This window comes from Lepidochelys olivacea (genome assembly GCF_965140295.1).
Source record: "Lepidochelys olivacea isolate rLepOli2 genome assembly, chromosome: 6".
NCBI classification, from domain to species: Eukaryota; Metazoa; Chordata; order Testudines; family Cheloniidae; genus Lepidochelys; species Lepidochelys olivacea.
In genome coordinates this window covers 38,365,981-38,379,267 of record NC_140416.1, presented here as the reverse complement: position 1 = coordinate 38,379,267, position 13,287 = coordinate 38,365,981, and the positions used below count along the sequence as shown (strand labels likewise).

The 13,287-nt window shown below is 39.1% G+C and overlaps 1 protein-coding gene across 1 annotated transcript in view; it reads right to left on the bottom strand.

Moving 5' to 3' along the window:
* The window catches only part of DCDC1 (doublecortin domain containing 1), a 418,510-nt gene that overhangs the window by 163,962 nt on the left and 241,261 nt on the right, over positions 1-13,287 (bottom strand). The window contains exons 16-17 of the mRNA XM_084631193.1: positions 9,541-9,678; positions 720-838 (exon numbers count right to left, since the gene is read on the bottom strand). Of these exons, the coding sequence (XP_084487319.1) occupies positions 720-838; positions 9,541-9,678 (257 nt within the window). The remainder of the gene's footprint in view (positions 1-719; positions 839-9,540; positions 9,679-13,287) is intronic.

The following is a 13,287-nucleotide window of genomic DNA, read 5'->3' as shown; positions in this document are numbered from 1 at the left end:
TTTTGCTTCCTTTTTCTTCATGTTGTGGAGTTTCCATTTCAGATAGCAAAATTCGATATCTTCCATTGTTGTATGTTTTTCCATTGATTTCAAAGAACTTTGAATCAGGTTTATAGTTATAAGGGACAAAGTGAAAAATCATGTAGATTATGTGATCCTGAAGAAAAGAAAGTCTGATGGTGATGGCCAAGATAAGAAAGAGTTACTGTTAGCATATAACACAACAAGTAACTTTACTTTTTTGTGTTTGGTGGGGAAGGAGAAGGGGAGAAGGACAATATTCCAATGCTCAACTAACAGAACTCAGCTGGTATAAATTGTCATAGCTCCACTGACTACAGGATCTGCCCCAATAAAACTGCAGGATTAGCAGAAATCAGAGCACATTCAGACTGGGAAAAGCAAACACTATATTGTAGCTTCAACTCCATTTTTAGCTTCTATATTTCAAATAAGCTACATTCTTAAACTGTCCACACCTTTATGATTATTTAAAATCTTTAAAAGAGAGATAGATATGACTAATAATTAGATGACCAGTTATAATTGAAATTCTGTTTCCAGTAGGAATTTGAAGATGAAAGGTCAGCTATAATAATACATTGAACGACATATATGATTCGGGAACATTGAAATAAAACAGTACAGCAGCATTTCCCAATAACATTCAAATTACCCATATAATTCTACATATGGCACAAGCAACATATTATCACTACCTTTTCTGTACTGTTAACTTATATCCTTCCAGAGATGTGCCATCATCCGTCTCAACTCTAATTGGATGACCAATAGCTAGGCAGCTCTGTACCATAGCGCGACTCAGAATCATTCCAGCCTTCCAATGAGTGGAGAAAAAAGGGTTTGAATAAGTTAAAAGAACCAGAAAATTCAACAATGTGTCACAAATGGAGAGGTCATTATGCCTGGATAACCCAGGATATTAACAGTTGCAGAAAGTGAAACACTACCCACAACTTAGCAGTCAATGAGCCCTGCTCAAAACCAGTGATCTTCTGTACAACAAGGGTGGCATTTTACAGTTCAGTGCAAAATAGAACAGACCCTTGATATCTTCATTTGTCCTTTTTCTGTGCATATTTCACAGTGCAACGATTTAGGGTCCATAACGTGTCACTTGCTATCCTTATAAGTACAGAGTTTACTTGAAATATGTATGCACAGAAAAAAAGTTCAGTGAACTGCAAAGATTGCAACAAATCTATAGTCTTTGAGTCAATTTAAAGTTTTACTCCAAGTCTGAAACAGTGCTGGTTAAACATTTTTAAAGACTAGTTTGAACTGTTTTTGTTGTTGTTCTAATGTCCAAACTTACTCCCAAAGCAGATGACTGAAAGCTTTGTTAGAAGGGAAACATATAACAATAGTTTATGACATTTCTTTAAATAGCATTTAAAATGATAACAGGTATTTTAACAAGATTTTCCCAAACATTTTGTTTGCAATATTTTAATATATTATCAATTGTGAAAAATAGGACAAGGGAGATAGAATAGAAAATAGGAAAAAACTTACTTAATGAAGTAGCTTAGCACCCTGCCAAAGCAGGATTGACCCCCCAAAGAATATTTGCTAACACTTTGTCCAGTGTTCCTTAAAAAGCTCTAAACAATGATGGTCATGGGGGGAGCATGTCTCACGACTTCTTTTGGGTGCCTATTCCACAGCCTCATGGATATCACAGTCAAGATTTTATCCTGACATTCATTGATTTTCATTCAATTATTTCTCATTATATCCTCTTGTACAACCATAAATAATTCCTCTCCATTATTGGTACACACCTATCACTAAGAAAATGTTAGTTTATAAGGACAGTTTAAAGTGTAAATCATCACCCGACATAATTTTTATCAGTCTTGGAAAACTGTCATGAAAATTTATCCAGTCGGCTTCAAAATCTACTCACCCACCCTTTACCAGGATTATGTTGGTGATGATGATGGGGGTCGTGGGGGTGGGAGTTATGCACTCCAGATTAGCAGGCAAATAGAATTTTGAAAAGCTGACTTTTTTATGTCTAGGGTACATAAATATTAAAAAAATAGGTATTATTTACCTTAAATATTTCAGTGACTCCTGGGATGCTACAGGCTAAGAGAGTACTTAAAGCTAATGGTTGCCATACCAGCATCTCTGAATGGTTATTGCATCATGGTACCTGAGAAACTGCAGTATTTCCCTGTATAGAGGATGTGATATTATTGACATGAACTGTGACTGTATATAGATCATTGTTGCAACCAAGGTCCTACAGTTGCACCAAATCTTGTACAGAGGAGGTTAAGTAGGGTGTCTATGGAAAGGTTGTGATTTGCTAGTTATGATTATGCTGTCTGTATGTGTGTATCATTTTTGTATTTGAAGTTATGAATATTGGCTATGTTCTTGTATCTCAATGTGTTTGATTCTAAGTAGCATCAGTGAAGCATTTGGTCAGCTTCTTGAGAAAGTACTATTCTGAGTAAATGCCCAATCAAGAAACACTTAACTGAAAATGGACTTTGGGAGATGCCAATCCACATCTGAACTTTCGTGGGAATGTTCAAACTAACATGTAAACAATGGCATTGGCCTGCAAAAAGCTGAATCATTCATGGACATGTGACTTGCCCAGGTGGCTACAAACTCCATCTTGATGCTGTGATTTTTCACAGAAGAACAAAGGGGTTTCCCCCCACAAGACAGAGAATATAAAAGGCCCTGGAACCTCTCCATTTTGTCTTCAGCTGGCTACAGAGATGGCCTCTCCACCCCAAAGAGATGCCTGAAAGAAACTGGAACAAAGGACTGTAACTACGGGGGGTGTGAGTGATTGCTGGACCCAGGCCATAAACCACAACATTGGTCTGAAAAGGATTGGGCCCAGACTAGGAAAGAGTCTAGTCTGTGAAAGAAGCTTACTGGAACATCTCTGAAGGTGAGATTTATCTGTGTTAAGTTTCCTACTGTATTAGGCTTAGACTTGAGTGTTTTGTTTTATTTTGCTTGGTAACTTACTTTGTTCTGTCTGTTATTACTTGAAACCACTTAAATCCTACTTTTTATACTTAATAAAATCAATTTTTTTTATTAATTAACCCAGAGTTAGTAATTAATACCTGGGGGAGCAAGTAGCTGTGCATACCTTTCTATCAGTGTTATAGAGGGCGGACAATTTATGAGTTTACCCTGTACAAGCTTTATACAGAGTAAAACAGATTCATTTGGGGTTTAGGCTTCCAGAAAGACTGAATACTGGGTGCTGGGAAAGTCTCTGTTAACTGAGAAGCCCCTGGGCTAAGTGAATCTTAGTTTCTGTGAACTGCAGGGGGCGTGGCTCAACCTCTTGGTCTGTGCTGCAGCCGACTGGTGTGTCTAGCTCAGCAAGATGGGAGGGGATGGAAGCCATCTCTGGCAGGGGGGGTTGTTCTCAGTGGTATCCCAGCACATCTAGTGACAGTCTGGAGGGAGTTTCTGTGACCAAACCCGTCACACAGGACATAACATAACTGCAGGATAATAGATTCTATAGGTTAATAACTATTGATAAATATTTACTTTTCAATGGCACTTGCTGTACAAAGAAGTTTTTTTAAAACAAACTAAATGTTTTAGTGATTTGTCTGATCCATAATAGTCATAGGTAGATGCACAATAATTAACCTTTACACCCACATCATAAAATGTCATAACAAGAAGTCACTGTGGATGGTTCAGCTAAATTGAGCACAGAGGTAAATGTTCATCCAAAACTTAAACTGAAGTGTTTTTGCAAGGTTTGATAAAGTTTGGGTAACTTAGTTTATTTGGAATTTCACAGGCCACTGCATTTTGTGGTGTCATCTAGGGCAACAAGCTGAAATGGCAGTACTTCTGACAAGCCAGGAAACACTAGACATCTCACAAGAAAGGCTGTTTCTTGAGATTTCCAGACAGAAGGAATTTGGGTCAGATTCAAAAAAGGATTCAAACATTTCCATGAATATCTTCATTAAACCTCTGAACCTTTGGGGTTCAAGTATCTTTGGGAGTTACATGCTGCATGTATAGATTTTGCTTTTTATAGCTCAATAAAACAGTTATGAGAGAAAGAGAATACCATATAGCTCAATAAAACAGTTATGAGAGAAGGAGAATACCAAAAGGGTTTAGTCAACATTATGGATCCAAGACTTGCAAAATTAGGAGAGACAAACAAGACACATTTCTGACTTGCAGGAGGGCAAAGAAAGCATTTAAATCACACAAACTCCCCCAAATTAGTACTCTTATAATGCAAAACAACCAGACGCTGACATCAAATATTACAAAGCAGATCAGATAGTTAAATAATGGGCTGAGACACTTTATTGCATGTCACATATCTAGGTATGATATCATAAATGTAAGATATTGCATTTATGAGTGAATTTATGAAAAAACGCTCATAAAGTAACAAAGAGTCTATTCAAATGTGTTCATTTTATCCTGCCCAATGAAAAAAAAATCAGAGGACTTCAGCACTTGTTTCTTTCATACCACATAAAAACAAAGGGAAAAAAATCAGCTAAGATAATTTCAAAAGCCTGTCAATTAATTATCCGAATTGTTTCTTAAAGAGCAATCTCTCTTACTTCCATATGTCTCAAACTTGCTTTGGATCATTGTTCCAAAGTCCACTGGGGAAAGTGTGAACAATAATTACATATTTGGACTTTTACCTTGCCATGAGCTCTGTATGAGCAGAGACATGCCCTCACATGAAGTCCTACTGACTTCAATGGGACCCCAATTGGGCACAGGGATGTGTTGATATAGAGCTCATTGCAGAAGTGGGGCCTTGGATGCTTAATGTTAAATGGATGAATCAGGAAATTTTACTACTTTAAGTGAAGCAATAAAAAATAAAACCTGAATCACTTCTCACAAGCCATATTTATTAGTTAGATGTAGATATAGATAAATGAGAGAGAGAATTTATCTCAGGGGTGCCCAAACCACGGCTTGCGAGTCGCATGCGCCTCTTTTACAGTTAAAGTGGCCTCCCCTTTCTCTACCTACCATATGGGGTGGGGGCAGCTTGGGGCTTCTGCCCTGCAATGGGGTGGTGGGGCTAAGCCCTTCTTCTGCCCCATGTGGAGCGTGCCTGCCAAGGCTTAGGGCTTCAGCAGACGTGGGCTGAAGCCCCGAGATCCCCCCTCCCTGCAGGGCGGAAGCCCTGAGCCCCAGCAGATGCGTCCCATGGGGCTGAAGCCCTGAGCCCTGCGAGGTGCCTCCCACAGGGCTGAAGGCCTGAGCCCCGGCAGGTGCTTCCCATGGGGCTGAAGTCCCAAGACACCCACGGGGATGAAGCCCTGAGCCATGGTAGCCATGTCCTGGCTCTTGAACTTCTGAAGATTGTTGTATGGGCTCGGAGGGTCAGTAAGTTTGGCCACCCTGATATATAGACATATGCACATATCTCATATAAAAATTTAAACTGTTATAGAATGAGATATTTGCTTTTAACCTCATTCCAGATCTCCTCTCAGAAACAGACACCCAAAGAATCCTGTTTATATGGTGCTATTCCAGGCTGAAACAGTTAAATGGATGTGCCCCTTCCCCTGAGTGATGTGCCACTTACACTACAGCTACGCCTTTTAGGAAAATAAGTACAGTACAAGTAGCGTACAATTTCCCACAGTGTTAGCAATATGCTTCTGCTTGACAAGTGTGCAATGGCTGTCTTGTTGCAGATCATTTGACTTGAACTCGAATGGGCTGGTTTGGCATTCTGTGACTGGTTACATTCATCCGAAGGTGAAGTTCCACAACAAAATGATCTGAGGGAAGCAATCAGTATTCAGAATAGGGTTGCCAACCCTCCAGGATTGTCCTGGAGTCCCCAGAATTAAAGATTGATCTTTCATTAAAGATTATATCATGAGAGGAAATCTCCAGGAATACGTCCAAACAAAATTGGCGACCCTAATTCAGAACTACAATAGGCCCTCTGGCATGTGAATAGGATCTGTGCAAGGCTGCAATAATTTCTGGTATGTAATATGGTACAAATCAAGCACATTACAAAACTGATAATATTAGCCAATAAAATTTTGGTTTTAGTCTCTATTCTTTAAAATAATTCTGTAATTTTTGGGACAACTGCAACTGCATGACTCTTAATATGACAAATACATAAAATTTAGTGCATTTATAAACTCTTTAAAGTTTGGAAATAGTGTATTGGCTGAAATACAGTTGGGCAATGGAAGCTCTCAGCTCTCCTATAGTTCAATTTTGCAAAGATTAGCAAACAGTTTGGCTCCATATTAATGCTGCGTTTTTCAGCAAGGATGAGAGAACACACATTCAAAAGTGAGAAAACAGCGGGGTCCAGTTTTCCATGATTTAGTTCCTGTTCTTGTGTAGGGCTCAACAAACCCCTAAAGCTGCCCATCAACCAAGTATAGCCAAAGCACAATCACTCTGGGCATGCTTCTTCTTGTCCTTAGCATGCTCCCTCTGCTGGTAGCTGAGAAAACAGAGGTATAATTGATTTTTCAGTCTGGTGGCAGTTTTGAAAAAAATTTAAAAAATAAAAATGTGTTCAGTTCAAACCAAAGTTGAAATGTTTCAGAATTTCTGGTGAAGTGAAAAAAGTCAGTTTTAGGTCTGTTTCAGAGAGGGGATTCTAATCTGGGTCTCGCACATCCCAGATGAGTGTCCTAACCACCTGGTTCAAGGTTATGGGGGGAGTGGGGCGCAGCAGCAAGACTAACAGCCCCTTCTTCTCTTCACCAGCTACAGTACTATTTACACCTTGTAGAGGGCTATGTGGAAATGTACTCTACATGCCGCCAAAAGCAGCATGCAGTGTAGACATACCTTAAAGGAGCCAGTGAGGCACAGCTTAGGTGAGTAAAGAACATGCTTGAAGGGTGTGGTTATATATGTGAGTACATACCCTACACACACTCTACTCCTCCAAGCCATGCCTCGTTGTCTACACTGCTATTTTAGCTATGTAGTATGCCGCTGCTGGAGCCTTTCCCCTCTGCAGGGAAAGACCCCGCAGCAGGAAAGGCTCTGGAAGGGAGGAGGCAGCAAAGAAAGGCTCTGCCAGCCCTCTGCTGCTGAATCCCTTCCCCACCACAAGGAAAGATTCCGGCAGTGCAGAAAGGCAAGGGAGAGGCTCAGACTTTCCTCGCTGTCTTTCCCTGCCATAGCCTTTCCTTGCTACAGTGAAATGCTCCAGCAGTGGGCAGCTGCCGAAGCTCTTCTCCACTGTCTCCACTCTGCCAGAGCCTTTCTCTAACACACATAGCTACACACTGCAGTGTGGACGCCGCAGGTTTTTCACTGAGCTGTGTACCTACACATACCCCCATATGCTCCTGCCAATAGTGTCTAGTGTAGAAGTAGCCTAAAAATTAATAAAAGGAGTACTTGTGGCACCTTAGAGACTAACAGCTCACTTCATCGGATGCTGTAGCTCACAAAAGCTTATGCTCAAATAAATTTGTTAGTCTCTAAGGTGCCACAAGTACTCCTTTTCTTTTCGCGAATACAGACTAACATGGCTGCTACTCTGAAACCTAAAAATTAATGTGAGTTGTGTGACTAAATCTGCCATGCAATGAGAAAAAAATAGAGTCCAATGTTGTATACGCTGATTTTTTAGTACTTTTATGTGAACTATGAGAAGTTCACAGTGTTATTTTCTAATTTTACTTACTAATTTACAGTACAACCTCAGTGTTATGAACATCTTGGGAACGGAGGTTGTTCGTTACTCTGAAATATTCGTACCTGAACAAAACATTATGGTTGTTCTTTCAAAAGTTTACAACTGAACATTGACATAATATACCTTTGAAACTTTACTACGCAGAAGAAAAATGCTGTTTTCCCTTTTTTTTAGTAGTTTATGTTTAACACAGTACTGAACTGCTTGACAAAGCCCTGACTGGGATGATTTAGTTGGGGATTGGTCCTGCTTTGAGCAGGGGGTTGGACTAGATGACCTCCTGAGGTCCCTTCCAATCCTGATATTCTATGAACTGTGCCTGCTTTTTTGGGGCGGGGGGTGTCTCTTCTGCTGCCTGACTGTGTACTTCTGGCTCCAAATGAGGAGTGTGGTTGACTGGTCAGTTCAGAACTCTGGTGTTCATAACTCTGAAGTTCTACTGTAGTTGTTTTTTGTACTATAACATGGATTATTCAAATACATTGGTAATAATTCACTTCCTGAGAAGCAACAAGATAGGAATGAAGTTTAAAAATGTTGTCTTCATTAGCTAAGACAAATACCAGACTACCATAATAGCAACTGCTAATAGCTTGTCCAATTTCCATCACCAATGTATAGTACAAGAAAGAAGTTTACAAGATTTAAGGTTACTTTCTTTTCCAACGCATTACATAATGTAACAAATATATTTTGCTTGATATTAATCCAGAACTGAAAGCATAAAGTAAAACACAGAAGATAATGGCTAGTATCAGTATGTCTCCTTTCTCCAAAATACAGCAACTTCACACAGCAAATTAGGGCCAAATTTTGCATTGGTTTATCTGGAGCCTCCCTTCCCCCCTCCACCTCTTTCCTTTTATCCTTACTTTCAGCCTATCCTTTTTGTCTTCTCTATCAAATGGTGGCCACAAGAAAGATATCATTATTTGCAAAGGTTTCAGCAGAAAGGTAGTCCCTGCATTTTGATCTAAATACTATCAGCTTGTTTTCAGTCCAGTCTCCTCCGAAACAGTGTTTTACAGCTGGGCTCTGACCAGTGAGCATGCTTTGTTGCTGGCACCTAGAAGTCTTATTCTGTACTTCACCAGCTGCATCTTAACTGCTGAGCACAGCTGTTTTGGTAGGTTGTGGAAGAACAAGTGGTCTTTGAAAAAAACAAAAAACAGCACTTGATCCATTAAGTGCTCTCTAGATTAGTATCAGGATTCTAATTTCATCCACTAGGAAAAAAGGAACAGCAGAAAACATTAATACCATCCTTTATCTTTTTTTAAAAAAATGGGTTGCCTGTGTGTTGCATGAGTTATAGCTCCTATAAGGAACTGACCCTTGACTCCATGTAAAATTAATTCCATAATCTAAACTGGGGGTGATGAAACTATCCATGTAGCCAAAGCTCCAGTGGCCGCCTTCCCTGTTGTAAGGTATAAAGAGACCCTGCACAGCCAGGCTCCATGTCACATGGAAGATATGTGCCCCTGTGCAGATTCCCAGCTTTCTATTCTTTCCCAAACCCCCAATGCAACGGAACCCCAAGTAGGCTTGGGGAGGTGGGGACAAGATTCACCCCAAGGGGAGAATTCATATTTTGAATTTTAAAAAAATCTAACTTTAATATAATAGAGTCTGACCAAAGTTATCAAGAAAAAGCTGTCATAATGACATTATTAGCCCACGAAATAGAGACCCCTGAAGTAGCCCAAAACACTGCAGAGTGCAAAGCCTAATTGTGATGCCTCTTATAATTATTCTTCCCTTTTATGCCAGTGAATTTCATTTATTGCCACTAAAATTGATATCCTATCTGATCAATACAATACCTTTGTGATCAGCCACATGTTAGCCAGAGGCCACAGTGTTGTTGGGACACTTAGATCCTGATAGTCCTTTCTTCTGGGAAGTGCCTTCCTCATTTTATCCATGGCAACAGAGACATGAAAAACTATCTGGGGATCAGCCTAAATATATTAAAAAAAACAAAAGGATTACTGTAATTGGTATTTTAAATTAATACTACTAGCAAAGTTCAGCAAATACTACAAAATGCCTGCTAATGTACTATACGATCTTAGCATTCTACTGCAGACATCGTATTTTGTACTGTACAGGTTCTGAGTAAGATGATTTGGCCAACAGATGTAAGTATACATGAAGAAATATTTGTGTATGATGCTAATAATAAATAAATTGGATTACAACATATTATGGTTTCATCAATTTAAGGGCTGAGTGCGTCTTGGCCATGAATCCCAAACAAGACACCAAGCACTGTTGCATTCCCCTAAGAGCAGACCTTCATCCTAGTCTCCCCCTTGCTCTGACAGGTAACTAACCTGCACTGGGTCTAAATGCAGTGCAACATACTTCTTCCAGTACATCTACAGTGACAGACAGAAAATGGTCCTACAGTATTGATTATGTGACCTGTATGTTAAAATCTCACATTAGAAGAACAGTTACAGTGAAATAGATACATTATTTTAGCTATGCTGTAGATTGAATCAACTAATGTATTTAATTTTGTACTACCCAATTACAACTAATTTTAATGTAATTAAAATAAAAACTATAAGAATACTTAAAAATCTGGTATATAGTAATTTAATCATTATAACTTTGAAGTTACATGTTCCTATTCTAGTAGTGAGAATTGCCCCTGCCAATCAACTAATAATTTTCTAAGTACTTGAATATGGAGATGATAATCTGAAAGAAGCTCTCACTTTATTAATGGAGTTTTATCCCATCAAGGCACAAAGATTTACACACACAAGTCCCATTAGTTACAGATATAAGACCATTCTGCAACAAAATTTGAATGTCCTATGATTTCTCTTCAATAGGTTTGGGATACACTAGCTAACACAAACACTACTTGATGTTTTCACTAGAAATTATTAGTGAATGATGGAGGTATAAATCTGTATATGAGAAAAACAAGGGCCAGCTCCTTGGCCCCATTAAATCTTTTCTTGCCATCCTCAAGAGACATGTAACATACAGGTCATACTATATTCAATTCCCCAGCACCTTCAGAACTTAAGTGAGTATGACCAGCTGCAAATGAGGTAGAGAAAATTGTATTGCTCCCCCTGAAAATTGACTCTATTACCACACAGACAGACAGCTCAGTCCAGATCTCCACAATCTTATCTGCAAAATAATTTGAAAAAACTTCACAGTGTCAGACGCTGCGATGAAACGCAAATAGTCTCAGTCTAGTAAATTGTTTCCAACTCAAAACAGTTTTGTTGCTCAGAATTTTGAGTATCCAATGGAAACATAGAAACTCTCTGGACATATTATATGCATATAAATATTCAATAATAACTAATACTACAGTAGGACACTGAAACCCCAGTGAGGATCTGAGGCCTATTGTGCTATACAAACACAAGGTCCCCACCCTGAATTCCTCCCACTTCAGCAGCTGTAGGTCACTTAGTGATTTCCAAGGATGAATGCAAGGAAGCAGGTGTTTAGGAGTCACTGTATAAATAGTTAAGGATAACAGATCATTATAATGTCTCCCACAGATCAGCAGAGCAGTCCGTCACAAGACAGCATTCTTCCTCAGAGCCTTTGAATCCTTACAGGTTCCATTAGTCTTTGATGAAAGACCATCAAAACAGGCCCTTCACCCTGACAGGAAAGGAGCATGATAGCATCAAAATAGGTTTTTATTCTGATTAACAACTGAGGACCAGATCCTCAGATGGTGTAAATCAGTATAACTCCCCTGAAGCGAATGCAGCTGAAGATCTGGCCCTGAATATTTATAAGAAATGAAGATGCTGATAAAAAGGTGATAAGATCTTCCGTTATTTTTCGCTATATATATATTTTTGACAATATAAAAAAATCCCATATAAATAAAATATACTTAGTACGCTTTTAGGAGATCAAAAATGTATATCTTTGCCAGAATAAATTGTAAGCTGCACTGGCAAAGCAGCAGAAGCAGAACATAAGTGAATACGATTGGGCACAATCTATTACTTGAAGTGAAATCTTAGAAGTCTCTATACCCAGTGACTGACAAGATCCCTTTGTCCTCAAAGAATGCTCTCTGTAGAGGCACATCATGCTTCCAATAAACACTGGAGGTCCATCATGTCTTAACACTTGCAATATGACCCTTGTTAATATGTTTGAGGAAAGAAAAGCTTTTGAATGAACCACATTATTCAACATCTTTATAAGCTTCTAAGACAAGGCTATAGTAACAAAAAACAATGTTCTGCTTCCTATTGTTAAGAGGAAGTGAAAGGAAATGAATAGACTCATTGTTCACCCTCAGAATCCCACCTGGATGGAATTATACTTATTTTAAATGAGACTGTGCGTAAATTACCAGTGTTTCATCTGTAATATAAGGACTACTGATGTATAAGTCAAAACACTCACTTTTCAATGACTGCTTCCATGAAATTTATGACCCAAATATTTTGTATAACCACAACGAGACAGCATTAATGAAGAAATACAGATTAATATAATGGAGATTTAACCTAGGATTTCTGTATTGGAAGTGCTATACACTTCTAACAAGTCTGAAATACAATGATCAGCATCTCTTGTTATTAGGATAAAATTCAATGGGTCAACAGTAATTCAAATAAGGACAATGTAGTTATTGCAGATGATATTGACCCTTGGCGAGGTGATTAAAGTTTCACTGGAAATAAACTGCTTCTTTGATTTCAAGTACAGAGTCTCCAGCAGAACCATTTTTAAACCATAGAGATGTAGTAATGAAACTATCTGCCACGAGCTTGTGCCCACATGCATCAGCTGCTGTTGGTGGGGCTTCTGAATTGCAAATGAACAGAAAAGCCTAATCAGAAAGGATGTTCAGAACCCAAACTAAGCACCCAAAAAGAAGGGGGGGAAATAAGAATCCCAGCCTGAAATGAGATATTAGATAAGAATAGTGATGTGGGAAAAATGTGTTGTTGACTTACTTCTAATCCACTCCCTTCTGAAAGCAAATGGGGTGGAGCATATTGTTGAGGCTGGCAAAGCAGCAGAAGCAGAACATAAACACATTTGGCACAGAGATATTTGATTTCATATTACCCGTTAGCCAGCAGCAGGCAGATCTTACCAGGGAATCCCCACAGTTATTGAACAATGACAACGAATATTCTACTAATCCTCCTCCAAAGGTTCCAGGCTTAAGACAGCACTCTTACTCAACCTCACTATTATAAATTGCTATCAGATATCAGAGGTTTCACCACAACTGGGTGGAAGATTGGTTGGGTTGGAATTAGACACAAGTATCATTATGCTGTGTGCCTCTTTGTATAACACCTGCTGCAAGCCCCTATATTCTTGTTATCACTACCACAGGTTTTAATCTTTTAACATTTGGTTTAGTGGTGCAGCAGTGAGGAAGAACTGGCCCTTTGTATTCATCACAGGCTGGCACCCAGGACTAACACCATGCTGTTCATCAGGAGATAATAAAGCTGGACAGTACCCAAGTGACACTAGATAAAGAAGCAACAGCATGTTCCTCTCACCAGCCTCAGATCATGTTAAAAACCTGCAGAGCTTGGGGC